This window comes from Toxorhynchites rutilus, chromosome 3, assembly GCF_029784135.1.
Source record: "Toxorhynchites rutilus septentrionalis strain SRP chromosome 3, ASM2978413v1, whole genome shotgun sequence".
Classification (NCBI taxonomy): Eukaryota; Metazoa; Arthropoda; class Insecta; order Diptera; family Culicidae; genus Toxorhynchites; species Toxorhynchites rutilus.
Genome location: NC_073746.1, coordinates 167,116,855 through 167,140,937, shown reverse-complemented (window position 1 = coordinate 167,140,937; position 24,083 = coordinate 167,116,855). Strand labels below are relative to the sequence as shown.

At 38.4% G+C, this 24,083-nt stretch overlaps 2 protein-coding genes across 2 annotated transcripts in view; both read left to right on the top strand.

The window, feature by feature from the left end:
- LOC129779493 (structural maintenance of chromosomes protein 4) overlaps positions 1-5,500 on the top strand; it is a 31,620-nt gene extending 26,120 nt beyond the window's left edge. Inside the window, exons 5-6 of the mRNA XM_055786985.1 lie at positions 4,361-4,960; positions 5,016-5,500. Coding sequence (XP_055642960.1) covers positions 4,361-4,960; positions 5,016-5,372 — 957 coding nt within the window. The 3' untranslated portion in view covers positions 5,373-5,500. The remainder of the gene's footprint in view (positions 1-4,360; positions 4,961-5,015) is intronic.
- A 9,699-nt stretch (positions 5,501-15,199) lies between these two features.
- LOC129779498 (enolase) lies at positions 15,200-23,843 on the top strand. Its single transcript, XM_055787001.1, has 3 exons — positions 15,200-15,356; positions 21,923-22,196; positions 22,398-23,843. The coding sequence occupies exons 2-3, from the start codon at positions 21,930-21,932 to the stop codon at positions 23,430-23,432; spliced, it is 1,302 nt and encodes a 433-aa protein (XP_055642976.1). The 5' UTR covers positions 15,200-15,356; positions 21,923-21,929; the 3' UTR covers positions 23,433-23,843.
- The last annotated feature ends 240 nt before the right edge of the window (positions 23,844-24,083 follow it).

Here is a 24,083-nt window from a genome sequence, read left to right as displayed (position 1 = left end):
TGTCATGGTTCAATTCCCGATCTGATCGGGGGCAAAGAAGTTTCTTTCGATTTACACTGTATGCTCGAAAATGACACTCAGACTATCATTAGAGCGTGTTATTTGACATATAATTATCAACCAAATACTAATAATAAAAATTGACAAAAGTAATACTACGTTGAGACAGCGAAGTTCCTTCATGAACGTTAGTGCCATTGAAGAAGATGTGTTCCATTTAGCGGGGTAGCTGTGCACCATTAAAATGTGTTCATGACGCGAAGAATTTCTGTGGCTCCAGATAAGTGAATTGTTGAAAGAACATGTTATTCAATATCGATGACATTCCATTATTTTCCGAGCTTTTTTTTTTGGCAATTCATGTAATGTCTCTCCGACAACGGTCTGCATCGATCACTATTTGTGATGTTCAGAGAATTCGAATTTTGCGCTCAAGTCGGCCGGATAATTAGAGTCACAAACACACTATATTCAATAACTATAGAACTAAATTTTACAAAATTAGCATTATTTTCATACGAATTACAGTATGTTCATAAAGCATAGGCCTCTTTTGTCCTAAATCAATTCGAATAATCTATTCAGCATGCTACGATATATTGAAATTTGAATTTCATTCCACATAGAGATTTTCAAGCATTTTTTTAAAATTTTCACACCTGATCAAAACAAGAAAAGTTTTGAACTAGTCTACTAAGCATGTTTCGAAAAACTTCTGAAACGTCTCAACTGGTACGCCACCCCAGCAAACATAAGTCAAGAAGAAGGTCTCATCAATACAGCTCTAAACGAGATGCCGTTCTACACCTTGTAGTTGGTCAGCTCGATGGAGATTCCCCTAGGTGAACACTGCCATAAAATCGAGGAGAAAGGCATTAGAGAGCAGTGGAGAGCCTTCCGCATGACTCGAAATGAATACAGGGTCAAAATGTGGGAGCAGCTAGCTTCGATTCTAGGACGAATAAGGTATCTTTCCTGAGCCAAGATGATAAAGCACTTGTTGTAATGGGGTTATCAGCAGCCAGTAAGCAGACACCGATTAATGCATCTCGAAAATCGCGTTAATCTGCTGGATCATGATTTTGTCATGGCTGCTAAACATAAGCCGACTATTATCGCTGAAGGAGTTTAATACAGTGGTCCAATATACGTTGCAGTTCGTTCAGGAAGGCACTATTTTTCGAACGTATTTTTCGTAGGCTCGATTTGAAAAGGGTGTGCGAGCTGCCTGATTTCGAATTATTCGGTATCAAGGAATAATCAAGCCAGTAATCATAATTAATGTGGATGGAGAAAAAGACGAGAACCCTCGTTTTAAAAAGGTCATGAATATTTTTGATTTGAAAGATATAAACCGCATTCGTTAACAAGGTGGATTTTTTATTTGTTTCAGAATTAGTTCGTTCTTCCAAATCGGAAATGAGTGCATTAGCCCTGCTGAAAGCATGATATGAAATTCTCGTACTTCAACCGATTCATTTATTATGGATCTACAAAAAATACATGGTGAGACAGTTTTGCCTAGACTATCAACACGGGACAATTGGGCTTGATGTTGTTTTTTTCAAAGCTGGGAACAAACAATAAGTTTTTTGACGTAGGACTATGTCTTACATTAAGGGTGCCAAATCAGAAAACAGGTCACGTTTTTATGAAATAAAATTAACGTTAATAACTATTTTTGGTGCGAACGGATTTTAACGATTTGCATACCAATCGAATCGGAAACTTTCCAAGATTTGTTTGATATGTTATACATTACAATCCCATAGTCTGTTTAAATTGATGAAAATTGGAATCACTCGCATTTCTCCATATATTTGTTCTGTCCATTTGTGTGCTTTCCCGAACAGAGCTGTCAATAACGGGCAACTTATGCAGCCGCTAGGATAGAAACAACGAAGGGGCATAGCAAAAAAACAATATTTGCGAAGTAATTTTCACCCTCGCATAGTAAGTTGTCGCTAGCGTATAAGTATTGCATTTCCTCTGAGGATAATTCTTAGAATCTTTCTGTGCCCCAAACAACAAAGGTCACTTATTTTGCTAATTTTTTGTTTTATGTTTCCCCTCGAGTTGTGAACGCTAGCGAATATTTCACTTGAAGTGCATCTGGCATTGCAATTAACACAACCATCCGAGCCATGACAAAGCAGGCGAAAAAATTATAGGAGGTTGTGTCCAAGACACGACTGCGTTGTTAACGTAGAACTACGCTGTAGTTTAATTCAAGCCGCTTGTTTATAACAGCGGATTTTATTTTATAATACTACGAAAATTTTTAAATAACCATTCTACCAGTTTGGTCGCTCTGAAATGTTTTTTATTGTGAAATCATTTGACGATAATTGTTTGATGAGTCATTCTTGTGCTCGCAGAACAATACATGCTCGTGGTAAGCGCAGCTATCATCCTTAGTGGAGAAAGTTCCGCTACAAGCGAAACCAAATCACATACAAATTTTCAAAACGGCATTTACTTTCTTGGTGACTAAATAAACGAAATAAACTCTATCTGTTAATCTCAACAAACTCGAAAAGAGTAGCACTGCATCAAGATTAGCGCAAATGCAATCCTAGTTGAAAGCAGTTTTGCGACTGGCACGCGAGTCCAAATAAATTAATAACTTAATATAATTTAATGAATAACTTGGTATTCCCCAAATAGCTTTTTGGTGCACAACCTTATACACCTGCTTCACCATAACGTCAGTTCAATGCATTGATGACAAAAAACAAGCAATGTTAACTGCTGGGAAAAAGGCTGAATATTTGCCTCAGCAGAGATTCGTTACCGTAAATATTTCCCTCCCGCTATCTCCCCTCCTTCGAGAACTGCGGAAACATGAGATGTGCAATAATTTCAGAGAGAAATATAGAATACAATAATCATTTGACAATTCTTCCGTTCACATATTTTGGTAGTTCTAGGCATCATAACAAACGTAAAAAGACGTTCATAAAATTCATTTGTAACGAAGAACATATCTATTACAAAAATTTCGATACATTCTGAAATAATATTCGAAGTGGTGAACAAGTGGATTGCATAATATCAGTTCTACGTCGAAAATATGCGGTCGTGTCCTAGATACAACCCCTTACAATTTTTTTAGAAGAACAAAAAAATTACTTCTGTTCCTAAATGGGTACTTTTAGAGTATGACATAGAAAATCCAGTTGCGTAGATTTGTTTTACAGTGTTTTCTTCATCGATACACCCCTCGGTTTTGATAGCTGGTTGTTTACATTTAACACAAGCATAATTTTCGTGCATAGTAACGTATTTTAACGTTGGGGAAGCTTTCGGAAAAATGGGTGGAAAGAAAATCTCAATGCAGATCCGAAATTTGATTGTGCGTGACTTCCAACGTAAGGATTCTCAACGATACATTGCTAAAAAGTATGGGGTAGGCCGTGGTGCAGTCCAGCTGTTCGTTCGGAGGCATCAGATGCTCGGCAGATCGTGGCAGATCGACCGGAAAGAGGACCGAAACGTAAGACTGATGCAAAAAACGGACACGCTAATCATCCGGGAAGTAAAGGAAAACCCACGAACGGCCATGCGAGCGATTAAAGAAAGGTTGAATTTGCTCCTTCTTAATGCAGCTATTCTCGAGAAAAACATTTCTAATTTGTTGTCTTTTTATTATTTTTTTTCAAATATATGTATTTTCTAATTTTTTTTTTATTTTTTCATATAAAATAGAAGTCATTTAGAAAATTCAAAAAAATAGTCCAATATGGCAAAACTATTTTTGACAAACTTTGTGGAACATCGAATTTTTATGAATTTTCGAAACTTCGAAATTTTGTATGTCATTTCTAGCCGCAAATTATGAATCCTGATATGATTAAAAACAAAAAAACTCTTCGTCAACCTCCTTCTAAATGCAGCCATTTTCGAGATCAAAAAAATATTTCTAATTTATTGTCTTTTTAAAGTAATAGGCTTTTTAATATGTTTGTCGTGTTATACCGTAATGTTTGTGGAATTTTATGAATTCGCTTATAATTTTCAACAACTTTTCCAACTACATTATTATGATAAAAATACATATTTAGGAGTTATGTTAGGAGTTTGTTTACGAGTTTAGGAGTTTCAAACAACATGTCTTCAAATGTTTTTCAACGTTTTTTTTTATATCCGACTTTTTTACAAAGAATTTTATATGAAAAACAAACTTCGTTGAGTAATTACGTAATAGTAGACACTAGGTTAATATGAGCAGAGTCATAATAAATGGATTTTACTGTAGTAATTATAAACGAAGATGAATAAAAATAATCGATCGTATACTTTTACAAACTTCATTAGCATAACCAGTCAAGTTGATGCTTTCCATTTTCACACAATATAGCTAAAACCACTGAAACTGCACGAGATCCCCGGCGAACCGGCACCCGACCCGTTGAAAGAATACACAGAGGAGGAATTGGACAGCTATAAATTGGCCGACCTGCAGTACCAAATATCGATCCAAGAGGAAAAACTCAACTCGAGCAAACCGAATCTGTCCGTGATCGAAGAATTCCTGAAAAAACAGGAAGCCTACTTGCAACGGGTAGCCGTTCTGGAGGAAATCACCGCCAAACGTAATGAAATGCGTCAGTTGTATGACGACGTGCGGAAGAAGCGTTTCACCGAGTTTATGCAGGGTTTCCATATCATCACCAAGAAGCTGAAGGAAATGTACCAAATGATTACACTCGGTGGCGATGCCGAGTTGGAACTTGTTGACTCTATGGATCCTTTCAATGAGGGCATAGTATTCAGTGTTCGCCCGCCGAAGAAATCGTGGAAAATGATTTCCAATCTGTCCGGAGGCGAGAAGACGCTCTCGTCGTTGGCACTCGTTTTTGCCTTGCATTACTACAAACCATCGCCTCTGTACGTGATGGATGAAATCGACGCGGCGTTGGATTTCAAAAATGTGTCCATCGTAGCGCATTACATAAAGGTAAGATTATTAGGTGTTCTTCAATTTACAAATTTAATTTCGGATTTATTTTCAGGAACGAACGAAGAATGCCCAGTTCATCATTATTTCGCTACGATCCAATATGTTCGAACTTTCGGACTACTTGGTTGGCATTTACAAAGTGACCGATTGTACCAACTCCGTAACGATCAAGAATGATCCGCCCAAATTCCACATCACCGGATCTCAGCAACCAGACCAGTTTACATTCAATCCCAATCTAAGTCTCACCTCGGAACCCGAAATTGAGCAACCGTCGAAGATAGACGCTTCGAAAGATGAAAGCGGTCTGCAGAGCGATTCACAGAAGGAAAATGTCGGTGGAAATGTGCTGGAACAATCTTCTATTACTTCACCCCAACCCATGGAAGTGTCTGTTGATGCGATCTGAAGCAAAACAAAAATCTAGATCTATTTGTGTGACTACTATTGAACTGACGATTATTAATATTATTTGTTGCTAGCTATAGGATTTACTTTTGACTAAATTTGATTCTCATAAGAATATGTAACGAACAATCTATTGATCTTAAATAAGAAAGAAAAGCCTCACGGACATGATTCAATTCATACGTAATGTGGAATTCCTTAACCGTAATTGCCACGAATCACACCGAACGCCACGTAAAGTAGGAAAGTGAAAATGTCGTATGTTAAATTCGGCCGATGATTTATCTAATCTTAGATCGAGTTAAAGGTTGAAAAAAGGAACGCGCAACGGTGTCAATGCGCCAACAGATGTGGCTATCGACGGAGACTGAGTTGCTTCCGCGTGTTTGCGATTGAACCGAACATTCGCAAACGATAGATCGAATGACTAGATCGGATCAATGAGTTGCGATGAATTAAGAGCTGTTCACATTTAACGAAATTATTACTTTAGATAGAGATTATGGCGTTCTACATTTACGGTACAATCAAGCATACTTTACTGCAAATGCTACCAAGCATCGACATTGCTAACATCAGCGAAAGTATTATGTTACATTGCGTTTAATGAGAATGGGTCTCTATATGGAACATGCGCAGAATATTGCACTGTTTAAGAGTGGCATTACTCGAACTCCACCAGCTCTTCAGGCATGGATCTAGGAATGTTTCTCCTGCGCTAAAGATCCTGAATCTTATTTCGGACACTCTGTGATAATAATTTGAAATTCTTAATGCCATGATGATATAACTGAAAGTTATATCACAATTGATTCTTTAGAGTAACCCTTCAGTTATATCGTCAGGGCATTACGCATTTAATGTAATTATTATTATTAGAGTGTCCGAAATATGATTCAGAACTATATATGGTAGGTGTTAAGTCAGACCGGACCATGTGACATTATTATGATTTCAAGAAAAGCGAGTTTGAAGTTTGGTGCTATAAGAGGTTTTCATTGAGCGTTCAAAACAATTTCAATAAATTATTCCTGCTGCACGCGTGATTTTCTAGATTTGATTAATGTGGAATGTAGCTTACAAAACACTCAACCTAATGTAATCAATAACTCAAAATTTTCTACTATATTATAATATTGGGTTGGGGAAAAAGAAATGTCGTATACATATTGTCAATATATGGCAACACTTAAACATATCTTGTGTTGTGTACTTATCGCATCGGGTCATACTATACGGCTACAAGGGTCGTTTTGACAGTGTTGTGATTGTCCTTTTCAGTCTCAAGTTATAGCGCGTCAAAGATGGAGTCCACCAAGCAAGAAATTCGCCATATTTAACGTTTTTACTACCAGCGAGGTAAAACTGCAACGAAGGCAGCCGAAAAAAATCGTGTAGTTTATGGACCCGATACTGTAACGATTCGCACAGCACAGCGTTGGTTTGATCGATTTAATGAAGTTGCCTTTTAAATGGCAATAAGTTTGCGAACAAAACGGCGCATGTTTGACTTAAATTGGATAATTTTAAGTATGTTGAATAAAGCGTCAAATTTCGATCAGAAATACAACATTTCTTTTCCCCCAACCCTATATAATCCCATATTAGCGATTTCATATTCTTGTTCCAAGTTACATTTGACTAAATATACATAATTGGGCACATGATCTTGGAAAAGTTGCTCTTGGCTAATGATCAATACTTCTGAACAAAAGCATCAGATGTAAACACCATTTCTAACTTTTGTTAAAAAAAACAAAATGCTGATGCTCATGGTAATGTCTAAGATAAGATCAGACAATAGGGGGTCTTTTACGGACCAAATTTCTGTCAGTCGTTCTGATTTCTGATTGGCTGATTTCGATAAATTTTGTAAACAAAGCCGACTTTTTCAGTGTTGCCAACGAAAATAAAATAGCGTTGGATTGTATTTAATTTAGAAATGGTGAATTTAATGAATATTACGATATTTAGTTTAAAGGAAATGTGAAGGAATTATATGCTAGTTTATGTTTTTTCACAATGGAGTAAAGTGAACGGCAAAACACTCATTTGTCAATTAAGCTTCGTTAGGTCCCTAATGCGATTTCATATTTCGGAATATAATTTCCATTGCTAAGAAGAAATGGAAAGTCTCATCATTCACTATGCAGATGGCAGAGTTGTTAGCTCTAGCTCGTAAATAAAAATCGTGAGTTTTAGACCGGACCATTGCCGGCAAACCATTACCGAACACATGTTCTTTCCCGCTGACTTATTTTGATGATGTAAAGAGCTACGAATTTCGTTCTGTTCTGTCAAGGAAAGTTTTCGCTTCATCGACAGTATACTCATAGTCGAATTCAATATTCATGTCATCCACATTTCGATATGATATCGATGCTGCTTCACTGTCCATCAATTTCTGGGCTGAACATTCTTCTCGCCGCTTTGATAGCAAGTCCATTAATCCAACAAGATGTTCTTGTGTATCGGCTGTATGCGAAGCATTCGGTACTACGGTCATGTATTGCGAAAGAGTCACGATTTTCAAGTTGTTTCTGAATTACAATGGAGTTGAGAGCCGTTGTTTTGCACGGATCAACGAGAAAAGATTCTCCAGACAATCTTGGACGAGTTGTTATGGATATCATTATTATATTATAGGGGTATGGGTATTTAAAAGACTTATTTTATCCTTTATCCTTTTTGAGATTGCCTTACTGAAATTATGCAAAATCATTAAATTCGCACCAACCAAATGTTACGATTAATAAAAACAGAAATTTTAAAAAATCGAAATTTTATAATATTTGGCAACTCTGGCATCTTCATGTCATGGCTTTGTTTTTGTAAGTCGAAGAAGAGTAAGAAGCCAGTTGTCTGATCTTGTCTTAGGGTAAAGTCTAGCCCTAATTTTTAACCGATGGATGTATCGAATATCCATGAGTGATTCTATCTTATCCGGACTACGTAATACTGCCTCTATATGTTGTACGGTGGACACATTCATTCATACATTCAAGGCGTGTTATTTGGCCTAAGAAATCTCAACTAAGTATTAATAAATGACGCTAGTTAATGCATACGTTGAGACGGCAAAAGTTCCAAAGGGAACGTTAACGCCATTCAAGAAGAAGAGAAATTTGTATTTCATTTGTATGCCAGCTCCCATAGAGAGGGGGGAGGAAACACAATGAAAAAAAATTCTTGTCCCCTGGAACCTTGCTTAATTCTCGAGTTATGCAGAAATTTGTGTTTCATTTGGATGGAACACTCCTCCCCCCCTTGGAGAGGGAGGAGGGGTCTCAAACTATCATAAAAACCTTCCCCGGTCCCAAAACTCTTACATACAAATTTTCACGCCGATTGGTTGAGTAGTTTTCAAGTCAGAAAGACAGACAGACATAACTCCATTTTTATATAAAGGAGAACCGTTTTGGGAAACATGAGTTTCCAAGGATATAATTTAAGTTCTTCTTACATGTCCGTTTTACCCCCACTTCCACTATAGATGATGCTACACCACATGAAGATATTATATCTTATTCACAACATTGTTTCGCCAATGAACTCGGTTCGTAGCTGCAGTTCTCAATTTCCCGACCGCACTGATTCTTGTCAAGTCCTGCTGCTGACCGGCAACCTTGCAACATGCCCTGCACATCGCACTCGCACAGCCTGAGTTACTTTCTGGATGTTGGGTTCGCCGTAGAGTTACGCCAGTTCGTGGTTCACTCTTCTTCTTCATACTTCATTTTTATGTACACCGCCATATATTGCTCGGAGCACTCTTGTCAAGTCCTAGTCAAGCACCGAGTGCTTCGGAGTCATCTTCGAGCATTGTCGATGCCCATAAAGAATTAGAAATTTGTACATGGTACACTTCGTACGAGGTTGGAGATTGTTAGACTTTAAGGATTTGCAGAGCCCACAGTAAGTGCAACTTCCATTGACTATGCTGCCGTTCTACGCATAGTTGTCCCATGTTACTTTTGGACAATTTTCACTTTCCTTCACAAAAGGATGTTTCTATGCCTAATCTTCCGGAAAAACACGAAAAAAGTTATTGTTTTTTCCCAGCTTTAAAAAAAACAAGCAGCAGGGCTAATGCCTTTTAGTGATGCGGCATCTAACCTGGTATGGCAATAACAATGAACTTCAAACGCGTTTTTCTCAAAACTAGTTTTTTCAAACAGGCGTACATGATATCTGAAGTTCTACTGAACCGATTCATGTCGAATTTATATGGACACAATCTACAGGCGTCTCGCTATCGCATAAACCTCTAAAATGTAATATTTTTTAAGTTTTACTATTTAAAAAAAACCGGGAATAGTAAGAAAAAACGTTTTGAACCACATTTTGTGTTTCAAACGGCGGTCATTTTGTTAAAAAAGATGTTTTTGACTTGTCCGAGGTTCATGCGATAGCGGCATCTTAACTGATTCAGAATTTGTTTCAGACAACCAGAAGGGCTGGAATCATGTACACCATGGTACAACTTTTTTGAACCCTCTCACTTCATCAGCTCTTAACTATTCTATTTATGAATATTTTTTCTCCGTTCAATTTTTGTTTTATTGCTCAAAAATAGATGAACAAATGATGATACAATGGATGGTAAACATCGCCGTCGATCACAACTCTACTACCAAGAAGAATTTTGTTGCGATAAGTCCCTCCTGCTAGCATGTATATAGTATTTAATGGTTGATAAACGATTGGACCAAGCGTACCATTGGTATTTCGCGTACCTGCAGGCATAAAATAGATTCCATTCGTAGTCCTTAGCTTCTTGTCCAGTAACTCATATACCTACATCTCCGCGGTGTCGGCTGGGATACGAGTAACCATAATGAAGATCGGGTAACCAGCCCTGGCGGGATCTTGGTCGTATGCTGACAGCGAAGGAGGTCTATCCGAACGTCTGTTCACCATGGAGGTGCGACTGTTCCCCATGTCAAGGGCGGCTGATCACTGTCGTGCCTGCGGCGACTCTAAAAAGAGCTGTGCACGAAGGCCCTCCGGTCAGACAGGGAGTTGGTGCAGGCCCTGCAAGCCATCCGTAAAAATGGAACGCACAGGAAAATTCAAAAAACACGAACTAGAGATCGGAAACTCGGAACATGGAACAGCAAGTCTATCAACTTTCTTGCATGTACCCGAATTCTTTCGGAAATATTGAGAACTCGCAGTTTTAATATCGTAGCACTGCAGGAGATGTGTTAGAAAGGTTCGATGGTGTTCGCATCGAGTCCGGTAGAAACAAGAAGGAGAGCAGCTCAGCGAGCGAGGATGCGAGGCCGTATCTTCAACATCAGCATTATCAACGTCCACAGCCCCCATCTAACTAGCACCGATGACGATAGAAAATAATTCAACGCGCAGCTAGAGCGTTAATACGATCGATGCCCAAAACACGAAGTCAAAATCGGCATCGATGATTTGAAAGAAGCCCAGGTCGGCCAAGAGGAGTATTTCAGACCAGGGTTACCATATCTACAGAATAATCTGTATTTATACAGATTTTTCAGACTTTTTGAAACCAAGAATCTGTAGATACAGATTACAGATTTTTTTGGTTTTCATACAGATTTACAGATTTTTCAAAATAACGATCCAGTATTAGTCATGGCTTGATCTCAATAATATTTTTCCCAAATCACCAATTTTATTCATATAGAATTCGTGTCAGTATGGATGAGAGTCATTTTACCCTTCATATGAGGCGTGCAGTACTACTTTCGCATGTTCAATCTAAGGCAATAAGATGCAAAAGTCTGCGTCTTCGGTTTGCTTTGCAAATTATAAATAACACTGTTTATCTTTTTCCAACTAAATACGAATTTTTACGTGGATACCATCAACTTCGTCAAATTCATAATAAATGTGCCAATCAATGATACTAAAGCTAAGATTATACTTCAAGATTGAACTTATAAATTTAACCATTTGCGGTCGTATTAAATTTCGACATGTCTGTCGTTCTGGTCGCAATTATTTTTACATGAAAAAACAGTGATATATAACTTTGTGAAATCATGAAAGATGAGCAAGATTCCTTTATTTTCTGCAAATTTCTGATCAGTATTTACTAAACAATGTTTTTATGTTTATGTTAGAAAAATGTTTGATATAATTCTTCTTTCGCATGTATCACAAAAATAATTTGTTTCGTATCTTTCACCTTTTTATTTTTTGTTTGAACAAACAGAACAATGCTCTTTTCATCTACACAGTGCGCAAAACATGGAGTTTTTCCATTAATCCTTTCCTCAAGCATGGATGACAACTTTTGTATCTACTGAGTACCGTTTATAGTAGCACCGTTTTGGTTCGCGAATAGGTTCACAAAGCATTAAAATTCGTTTAGAAAAAGTGTGAACTGATACATTGTTGCATAAATTATAATATTAGTATTCTTCTTTGTGGTGGCTGAAAGCAGACAAACGACCGCAAGAGTTCATACAGATTTCGATACAGATTTTCTTATAAGAAACACAGATAGAAAGATTTTTTGAGACCAAAAACACAGATTTTACTATGGCAACCCTGGTTCAGACCGGTAATTAGTAGGTTCAGCGCCCATCCGTGAACCAACGAAAACGGCCTAAGTCTTATCGACTCCGCTGTCTCCAAGAACATGGCCATACATAGCATTTTTTTTCAGCACAGGACCAATATCATTTCAGATCAGCAATCAGAAACACAAATTGACCACGTTTTGATCGTTGGTCGGCACTTTTCTGATATCATCGACGTCAGAACCTATCGTGACGATAAAAACCGTTTGATATCTTGAACAACAGTTAATTAAGCTTTAATATTCTTCGAAGAACGGAAATTGTAGCAGTATGTGGACGCAGTAAATGGGCATATTCCTTAGGGTGTTCATTTTGACCGCTTTTCCACTATAGGTTTAGTGGAGGAAATTCTACAGTCTAAAATTCACGTCAACTGCGTACAGGATAAATTATATGATTTAATCATTAAATTGTTCAGTCATAGTGAACCAAATCTCTGAGGACACGTAAAATTAATTTTTAAGAAAAACATTCATATTTATAGTCAAAATTTGATCTCATTAAATTTTGACTCTACTTGACTCTCTCTATTTACAAGACATTTTTAACTTTACGCCCACCCTGAGTACTCTTTATTCTACAATAAAAAGACTGAGTTGCCTGAGAGTGCTGCCCGGTCAAACTTCCATATTTTTTTATATGGCCGGATTTATTCCCGGAGATGTATAATCTGAAAGGAACGCGCATGAACTGGCATCGATCAATTTATTCCAATCGGTAATAGAGGACCATGTATTCCGTCAGGATAAAGACACAAAGAATAGTGGAGGCGATCTGGCGTAGTGGTAACATCCATACCTCTCACGCAGAGATCACGACTTCAATTCTCACTCCCGACATTCTTCCAAAAATGGAAGTAAAAGTGACGAACCAGCCGAAATGTGTTGAAAGTCACTATAATAAAAAAAAAAAAAAAAAAAAAAAAAACACAAAGAATGTTGGAACTTTTGTAGTATTAAAAATCACGACATATGTGCAGGTTTCGATTTAGCTTCTGCTCTTGATGATAAAACGGCTTCGTATTTATTTACCGAGAGCTCCCAAGGCTTTTCGAAAATTGAAACGAACAACAAAATCTTCCATGGGTGCACGGGCCGTATTTGTTTCTTGCAATGATGTTTTTCTTTATTGCTATCTGGTAATTTTTTTAATACGCTTCTTCTTCCATGCTGTTATTTTTTTAATTTTTTGATTCCGTTTGTTTATTTCAGGCTCATTAGCATTTAGCTGTAACAGAGCCGAATTTTATTACTATGCTGCTATTGATGTCAATCAAATTGAGACACTCATCAAGATTAATCCTCGGTACACGACACATGAATTAATGAATTCGCTACAGATGTCTGAAACCGCTCATGAGCACCTGGTGCAGCATGGGTACGAAAAACGCTACAATGTATGGACTACATATTAACCCATATTCTGGAGCCCGATCGGATTTGACAGATCGCAATCCGAACGAAATCAACTTTTACATACTGCAATTCAAGGTAGCAATATTTGCACAACCCGGCTGGATTTGACTCGATCAGATGAAAGAACGCAATATTGTGCTAACTTGAAATCCAACCGGATTCTGGAATAAGGGTTTATTTAATCGAAAAATATTTGAAAGAACGTATTTCAATCTACGATTCGTTTCATTAACGCAACGAAAATGCATGACTTGACTTGGATAGCTTTAACGTTCCCAGTGGAACTTTGGGCTTTTCAACGCAGGTATTACGTGCGTTATTTTGATTAGTAGTACTTAGTTGAGATATTTTTGCCGAATAACACGCCTTGAATGTATTCGGGAGTGTAAAGCTCTAGAATGCGCGTGACCTCAGTGAATTCGGAAGAAATTTCTTTGATGAAAAAGGCCCCGGGCAGAACGGGAATCAAACTCGAACCCCTATCATGATAATGTGTGACGATAACACTAGGCCACGGGAGCACAAAAATATATATTTGTAGCAAATTGTGAAGAGCAAATCATTCACAATAATGTTGAGTTAAAACAATATTGGGCAATTGAATATAACCCCGAAGTAGGTTCTCTGGGTCTAGTAGGACTGGAACAAAATCTGCATTATGAGCTACTACCAACTAGTTGCGACATCCGCATTCTGAGACATATTACTTTCAATTTAGAATGAAAATTTTGACTTGGTGTTATTTGATTACTCGAAACACGTAGTCCTGACTCGGACTACTTAACTACTATGATATTACCGCTAAAATTGATCATTACAATATAAAATCATTATTAGAGATAACCTTCCTTTAACATTTTTTACCACTCGAAAATTAATATAATTTGAAATTACATAGAAAACATATTCGATACGGAGAAGTAAATTTTAATAAATAATTTTTATTTCCTAAGTGTGTTCAATCCATCAATCCATTGTCATTATCCCTTCCCATAAACGAAGCACAAAGTTTAATGCAGTCAATGCAAATACAAACGCGAATAGTAAACTAAGGTTATACTAAATCTTCGGATCAGTTAAATGAACAGCAACAGAAATTGGATACTATACTGCTAATTCGTTTGAGTGACAATGTGACGGGTGTATTGAACGATCCGAAACTAGCAATACTTTACAAGATTTAGACGATTTGAACAGCGCGATGATATCAACATCGGTGAATTTAAAACAAATCGTTACTATTAATAAGGCTATTATTCCTTTTGATAAAAACATGTAATAGAAAATTGAAACTAACTCAAAATTAAATTTAAGCGAAAAATATAGAATTCTCTTGATTTTCTTCCGAAAACTGGAGAAATGTCCACGTGGACAACAGGGGGAATGTCCACGCTTGTCCACGGAGGGGGAGGGGGTATCTAAAATCATGCTTTTTCTGTCCACGTGGTATGTGGACAGCCTCTAACTAAGAGCAGTAGGTTCGATTGACTCATAACTATGTTACTCAGTTCGGCATGACTGAGACAATTGAAGTATGAATGATTTTCATAAAAGACAATTGTGAGCTGTTGTTCTACTAACGTCATAGTTTCGGATTATGAAAGTATACTTATTAGTTCTTATCCATGCGAGTTTTAGAAACCTGTGAACTTGTTAATAATACACAAACGAGAAGAAGGAAGTGCCGTCATATTCGCGCAATTTTATTCAAACATGGCGAAATAATAACCACCGATACAAAAAACGACTCACATCTCTCACAATCAGCTCACTGCTCGCGCCCAGTTGTCACAGTGGTGAGCAAAATTACGCCGGTTCCGAGTTCCACTCTGTTCACCTCTAGCAAGGTCGCGACGATTTCTGTTGATCAAGGGGGTCTCCGCGCATCCGCCATCCAGCCCGCGATTGGGGCTTCGCTGCCGAGCGAAAATTTCATCCATCAGTTTATCCAGTGAGCTCGTGCTGAAAGGTAGTTCGCAGTCGGTTAAGTGAAACAATCCAAAAGTAAGTGTTTGCAAATTGCATCCATTCCTGAGCTGTTGCCGGCTAGCGCAATGGATAACGGGCAAATGTGTGATAGCTTAACGTTCTCTTATCTCAGTGAGCGATTGAAATCTCGAAATGTGCGCGAGAAAACGAAGCAATTCAATTGTTGGTGATTATTGAAGGCGTTTTCAGGCTATCAGGGACTCAAACGCATATAGTGCAAATTTTTGTTCTTGAATATAATTTGGTGAATGAAAAATACCTTTTATCGAGTTGCCAGAGGTTTGCAATCAGTTTATCGCACTGGTGGCGTTTTTTTTTGTATGTTTTATTGCACATGCTAAACATGAACCGGGAAATTAGCAATCCAGCACTGACACATTTTCGCTGGTATGAGCAATTGTTCGCGGAAAAAATGGAGGATTCACTCTATCTTTCGATTATATAATTGCGATGTTTTAAGAATGTAATTGTCAGTACAATCTAGTAACGGTTTACTATATCGGAACCATTGAATTTTCTTTAACAGGCGCTCCATAGACCCAAGAGATCACATAAATACTTTAAATTTGACCTCTAAACTCAGCTAGAGGACAAACCATATTCTTCATGGACAGGGACAGGGAATGATGCGGAAGGGGTGTTGAGATGGACACTTTCTTTGCCAAACAAAACCATAAGGACTTCAAATGCCGAACAATTGTAAAACACAAGCACTAGTATTCCTATTCTGGAGAAAAATAATGCGGAAGTATTCGTAACATTTGCTTATTTTCGTACGTGTATGGAAAAATGACAACGTAATGAAAAAATCCTTAAGATGATTAAACTCAATGCAATGAGTACAAAAATGCATACTAATCAGAATTTGAGATTGATATCAATTCCGAAATGTTGCGGATGTTAATATACAGTGCCTCGCTTCTATATATAACGTTCTGACATTGTAAGGAAATTCTGCTTATAGTATCACATGGCGCATGGTTTCCCTGCTCTTCTCACCACGCGGGGTGGTGAAAGTGAAACTGGAATCAGCGTATATTACATTGAAATATAATCAGGCACAGCTTTTGTTGATAGTTGTTTTACTTGTTTGTAGGTTTTGCTAACAGCAGATGAAACGATCTCCTATCTTCAATTACAATGTATGTCAACCGTAAATGTTTTCTCAAGAAAAACAAGGTGACATTGCGTACAGAAGGTCACGGGTAGATTTATTTTTCATCCTTTTCGTTCATGTCAACAAGGGCAAGAATGGGAGAGTAGCTTTTTCTATGAATTCTCTGAATGAAGGGGAAGAATATTAATAAGGAATAACGGGTGCAAGTGTTGCAACAATTATCATAATTTTCAAATTTTTCTTGATACTTAGCTTTTAATTTGATGTGACTCACGTGGCACATTTAATTAGTTTGTTTTTATTTTTGTATGATTCGGTCTCACTCGCACATATTGTTTTGAAAGCCTATTTTGACTCCCGTTCAAACCAAGTGATTGCTTCGCCAATGAAGATTCTACCAATTTGCACTGGAACACTGAACTGGTAGAACATGGAAGAACAATATTTTTTTTCAATTTTGCGCCCTTAGATGAGAATTATTCTGAAAAGCTTAGCTCATTCGATTGAAAAGTGAGGTAGCGCATTTGACCTCAAATCTGGGGGAAACTGAATTTGGGAGCTTTTTCATCAGTAAACAAGAAATCAACCTTGTTGAAGATTTTTTTACAACAGGTTAAGCTTTCTGAAATATTCTCATTTGATTATGTTGATATGAAGCACTTTGTGTTCTAGAGTGCATTCCCGATGAATGGCGTTTACACCTTGGTACCTTTTAATATAATTCTTGGCCTGTAAGATGCCCTTAATGGATTGTCTACTCCCCAAACTAAAGAAGAAGTAAGCAAGCACGGCGCACACACACTCATGGGCCAAACCAGTGACGTAGTGTACGTTGGACGAGGGGGGGGGTGGCTCGGTCCGCGCCGGATGCCACTCTTGGAGGGGTTACACTGACGATCATGATAAGTATGGATATGGATATATTTGAATATCGTTTTCATGGACATACTTAATAAGAGTATTTCCAAAACAATTCTTGGAAAAAAAGTGTTATTGGTTCAATAATGGCCCATTTAGTCCCGCCCATCGATTCGATTCGCTCGGATCGATTTTCAGAAGATTCCATTTCGATTTTTTGGATCGATCTTTTGTACTCGAGTAAATCTTATAGTTCGTATAATCGTGTAGTTTGCATTCTGTCTAAGTACGTAGAAAAAGAAGGTAGTCTCCTCCCTGCTTTGTTCAAGTAGTGGTAGGTAAAGAAAAAATGCAAAAAAAAAAGTAATAAACCATCGACCGAATCCATATAAATTCGAACATTTTTTTTAAATTGTTATACAAGAACTGTCTCAAAATATGTTTCGAAATGATGAAATAGCAGTTTACTTAATAATTTTAAAATCAAAAACAGTAAAATTATCGCTCCTGTAGTATTAAACCACCATAGAAACATTTATTGCACCCTAAAACCTCCATATGCTTAATTTGGTTTCATTTGCTTGATTAATTCTCGAGTAATGCAGAAATTTGTGTTTCATTTGTATGGAAGCCCCCCCCCCCTTAGAGAGGGGGGAGGGGTCTCAAACTATCATGAAAACCTTCCCCGGCCCCAAAAAACCCCACATACCAATTTTCATATCGATCGGTTCAGTAGTTTCGGAGTCCATAAGAATCAGACAGACAGACAGAAATCCATTTTTATGTACACCCATACCTCGCTTTACGGCCTAGATACGTTCCATGAAACTTGGCCGCAAAGCGAAAAGCCGTATAAAGAATCAGTTGTATATCGACGTCGAAAATAGTTTTTTAGCCGTTATAGCGAAACATTTTAGATCGTAAATCGAAAACATGCCTTAATTGAAGAGGGCCGTTATAGCGAAATGCCGTATAAAGAACGGCCGTATAGCGAGGTATGGGTGTATATAGATAGATAGATAGATTGTTAGCTAAGTTCTGAGCAGATACCAGTTGTTGAATTTTTAATAATGCTTTTTCAATTAATTTATTCAACAAAACGATTCCCTGACGGCCATTAAAATATTTTTACTTGGACTTTCAATTTTTTTGCCTTCATGCTGAGGAACAAAACAAAATGCTTTTGATGTTTGAATAGAAATATGTAATTTGTGTTCCCTGTTTTAAGAAAAGACGACATTCCTATAGACTATGGATTGCATCTCTCATGCCTGCAAAGGCTACATAGTTGAACACCAACATGGATTTATTTCCAATCAATCCACATCCAAAAATTTGACTGTTTACACTTCTTTTATTGCTCGAGCTATTACGTGTGGAGTCCGTTCAGCGAATGTTTGTGAGGTTCGCTTTAAGACATCTACCTTGGAATAATCCTCAAAAGCTTCCAAGTTATGAGCATCGGTGCTATTTCATCGGACTTGAAACATTATAGGATCGTCGCATTTGAATTTGAATATTCAACGACGAAACCTACGGACACGCATTTTCATTCTAATACAATTCTCACGCACTAACTATGGCTACAGTAAACCTATGTCGACTTCGGACTGTCTCGTCCTTCTCTCAAAAACCGCTACACCTACGCACTTACACACTCTTTTGACAGCAATTAATTTTAATATTCATTGTTAAATTTAGTTCCTCTAGTTAATAAGCATTATTAGGGTTATTATTGTACCCGTTGATATGAATATAATAAAAAAAAGTCGATTCCGCGACGAGACTAAGCAGATAAGTTGAAAAAAAAAAGGTTTTGATTTTTCAAAGATCGATTCGGCAAGGATCGATTCGTTACGCTGTTTGGAAAATCGATTCGACAAAATCGATCTTTTTATGAAGACCGCGCAATCCTAGTTTTAGTATCAGCTCCCATGTTCGATTTAGGTTCCTCAGATGTATCATCAATGCTTGATTATATAACACATCTGAATGATTTGTTCTACTTGGACATTATAAAATGACTAGTGGAACAACTGAATCACTAACGGTTGTGAAACCCTGGAAACCACACGATGATTCACGGATCTGTTTCTAAGTCATTTTCGAACACATCGAGATTATCGGGCAATCGACATATCTGGTCCCTTCCAAATTTATCGGTGGAGATAAAAAGGGCGTGTCTATTTCGTTGGTTTTTGATAAAAATTTCTCTCTTCTGTCCGAAAACTGCGAATTAAAGGTTCAAACATTGTTTCACATTCATCCAAAAATCAGAAACATTACGGCATTATCTGCAAATTGTAGCTTTTTTGTAGGCTTCACAATGAAGACAAGTTTACGCGAATTTCTCTCAAAAACAGTTTTGAGTTTTCATCCATGTGGAATCCTTCCTGATTGCGAAGAAGTATTGTACCTTCTAACTCCCGGGAAAGAGGAGCCATTAGACGTTCAATTCGGTTGGAAGCACTGCGTCCTTGAGCATTTATAGCAACTATGGGAACCCGGGGCAAGAGTGCCCATCTGATTATTTTGCTTATTTCCATCTTTTACAAATATTTAACTACAGAACTTTGTTTTATACAGATACTGCAGATATCTCACATATTATCAGCCAGAACCTTAAATATTTTTTATTGGAAAACAGATAAATACTGGCTGAGCTTCTTAGAACTGCAATCTATATAAGAACGCACAGGCGAAAATTAACGAAATAACCTCAGCTTCTATATGTTTGCATGGCTCCACCCATAAATACAAATAGAATAATCATTTTCCTTCAACTTACTGTATGAACTAATTTAAATCGTACGCATTCATTTCAATAAAAAATAAATTTGTTATCTCTCAACTTCCGGGGCAAAAGGAGCCATTCTTACCGGGGTAAAAATGTCATAGTCGTAACCTCGAATTCGATCTGTCAAACGCAAAAAGTGTAAGCGTGGTTGTGTTTATTATGGTCATGGTTTGTAAATATGAACTGACTTCGTTCCAGTGGCAGATGGAAACTATGGTTGTTGCCGTACATTCTGTAAATCAATCATCAGTCCAGAAGAACATTGGCCAAATATGTGCAGAAGTTAGTTCTCGTCTGGTCCTTGATCGACATTAATAATGATTACTGGCTTGATTCATTGATACCGAATAATCTCGAATTCATGCAGCTCGCACACCCTTTATTCAACTGCTTCAGCATGATCGAGATGCCCCAGCTTTATTTTGCATCCTGTGATAAAAGACGGAATAAGCTTATGTTCAGCAGCCATCACAAAATAATGTTCCGGTAGATTACCGCGATGTTCGTCGAGATGCATTAATCGGTGCCTGCTTAATCTCTGCTGTTAAGTCGGCAATTTTGTATTTCTTCATAAAATAGTTGGTATATGTGGCGTCCAAAATCGAGGGGCGAAGGGGGTGAAGAGAGAAATCTTGCGAGACCGAAGGGGAAAGAGATCAAGACGGACACGTCGAGGTAGACTTGAGGACTACTGCGTCGTACGTACTCGCTTGAACTCTTGTGGGTGCAAGATTTCTAAGGGTTTCGGAAAAAGAAATTAACGAGGCGAAGTCGTTTTCCTAATTCCAGTGTGTCCAACGGGACACACCGAATGCAAGTGCTTTATTCAGTGATTTTCTGGCTTATATATACGCTGCTTAACCTAAGAAATCTACATCCTAAAGCATGAGGGAATTTACATGTTCCCTTTCCACATCCTTCTCCACCGATAATCTACCCGGGCCGATAAGCGGCCGATCCTTCCTAGAACATATTTATTACTTTTTCGTCTAGCGGTCTAGCGGTTTCGTACGCTAAGATCGTAAAGCAGCAATTAGATTTTTATTGTTCCCATCCCTTTGCTATTTTACATACAACGTGGGAGTGATTCTGCGATCCTTTTACATGTTCTTTCCATTCGAGGTCGTAGATCTTGTTTCATTTTTGTCTTTCTACGCTCCTTCGGAGAAATGTTATCTCCTATTTGGAAGGCAAGCGTATCGCGCTTACAGATAAGTGCGCGCAATTTTGACACTGCTCATTTGAGCAGTGACAGTATATGTCCCCAGACTGAGGTGATGACCACAAGCAAACAATTCCGCGTGAAATGGTTTCAATGTACATAATTTTATAATCATACAATGAATTAAAAATTTCAATTGTTGAAATCGAAAAAATAACTTGATAGCTTATCATCAGCATTATGGTTGTTGAATAATTTCGATTGGAAATAATATGACACTGATAAATTTAGAAAAGGTTGTAATTGTTTGTAAAGAACAAGTACCTTGATTGTCATATTAAATGAGTGAACGAAACATATTATTTTGAAAAACAGCTCCCATCAAAAATCACCATCATTGCCCTCTCCACTTTCGTTGATAGCAGCCGCCGATTGAAAATAACTTTCGATGATTCGCGGATTGATGTAAGCATAAACATCATTACCTCTGTTTTGACGTCCGACAAATGAAATAGTAACATGTAACGATCGAAGCTGATAAGAGAATAATATACACCGTGACGCCAATTGACCTCTCGATTACAGCTCGAAACAATCTGTTATTCTTCAACTGATTATAGCATATATTTCCGTTTCGACCCCTCCAGATCCAAAATGCCATTCAAGAGCATCAAGGCCCGTCAGATCTTCGATTCCCGCGGTAACCCAACCGTCGAGGTCGATCTGGTCACCGACTTGGGACTGTTTCGTGCCGCCGTCCCATCAGGAGCCTCCACCGGTGTCCATGAGGCGCTGGAGATGCGTGATGGCGTCAAGGGTGACTGGCTGGGCAAGGGTGTCCTGAAGGCCGTGGAGAACATCAACAAAACCATCGCTCCGGCTGTGCTGAACTCCGGCTTGTGTGTTACCCAACAGAAGGAGGTGAGTGCTATTAATAGAATTTTTGATTTGCTGCTGTCGCCTTAGTCATACTTGTGGTGCTTCACGATGCAATGTCGAGATGTTATTTTTAACATTCGCTTCCTTCTCGATCGATGAAGTAAGACGATTGGATAATAGTGCAAGTCATTAACCTCAGCGCGATGAACTATGAAAATACTGAAAGAACAATTTCCTTTTCAGATCGATGAGTTGATGCTGAAGTTGGACGGTACCGAGAACAAGTCGAAGCTGGGTGCCAACGCCATTCTCGGTGTTTCGTTGGCCGTTTGCAAGGCCGGTGCCGCCAAGAAAGCCGTCCCACTGTACAAGCACATCGCTGAGTTGGCCGGAAATGATAACATCATTCTGCCAGTGCCTGCATTTAATGTCATCAACGGTGGCAGCCACGCCGGCAACAAGTTGGCCATGCAGGAGTTCATGATTCTGCCAACCGGCGCTTCATCCTTCACTGAAGCCATGAAGATCGGCTCGGAGGTATACCACAACCTGAAGAGCGTCATCAAAGCCAAGTTTGGATTGGATGCCACCGCTGTCGGAGATGAGGGTGGTTTCGCTCCCAATATTCTGGAAAACAAGGAAGCCCTGAACCTGATCCAGGACGCTATTGCGAAGGCTGGCTACACCGGTAAGGTTGAGATTGGCATGGATGTCGCTGCTTCTGAATTCCACAAAGATGGCAAGTACGATCTGGACTTCAAGAACCCCAACTCGGACAAGAGCGCTTGGCTGGCTCCGGATGCCCTGCAGGAACTGTACCAATCATTCATCAATGGTTTCCCAATCATCAGTATTGAAGATCCCTTCGATCAGGATCATTGGGATGCGTGGGCAAAGATGACCGCCAGCACTAAGATTCAAATCGTCGGTGACGATCTGACTGTGACCAACCCGAAGCGTATTGCCACCGCCGTCGAGAAGAAGGCTTGCAACTGTCTGCTGCTGAAGGTCAACCAAATCGGTACCGTTACCGAGTCCATCAACGCTCACTTGCTGGCCAAGAAGAACGGCTGGGGAACCATGGTATCGCATCGTTCTGGTGAGACCGAGGACACCTTCATTGCTGATCTGGTTGTTGGTCTGAGCACTGGACAAATCAAGACGGGTGCCCCGTGCCGATCGGAGCGTCTGGCCAAGTACAACCAAATTCTGCGCATCGAGGAAGAGCTTGGCGCCGATGCCAAGTATGCCGGTAAGAACTTCCGCCACCCGCAGTAAGAAACCCGATAATAAAAGTTGAACAAACTTAGCACATACCATTCGCGCGCGTAGTTTGTAGTCTGTCACTCTCTAACTGTCATAAATATGTAAAAGTTATAAAAAAAAATAAACACTAAAAATCGACCTACCTTATAGTAGACATTACCGCCTAACAAATATCAAATGATAGTGTGTACTGTATTATGCTCCGCACGCGTTCTCGGAAGCTTTCGTAATTGGGTTTTTAGCGAAAATCCAGGTATTCTGTCAAGAAACAACACACCCCAAGTACCTCCGTTTTTTGATAATGCTCGAGAAGCATCTATGGGAGAATTTTGTCTAAATTCATTATGATCGTTACTGTTAAATTGAACGAATGATACTGAATAGAAGTAAGAATGAAATACATGATTATTGATAAATACACAACGGAAAAAGGAAACTCTTTCAGTGCGTAGCGATATCACACTACAGATCGAGATTTCTCTGAACTTGCTTTATGCCTCGAAATATTACGGTATATCCCTTAAGTTTCATCCACGTCTTGATGTACCCTTTGTCTATTTGATTGAATTCTAATGGAGTTTCAAATTTTAAAATAAAGGAATATTTAGAGAATCTGCTTTAGGAAAATTATAAAATCGATAAAATGAAGATTTGATCCAAACC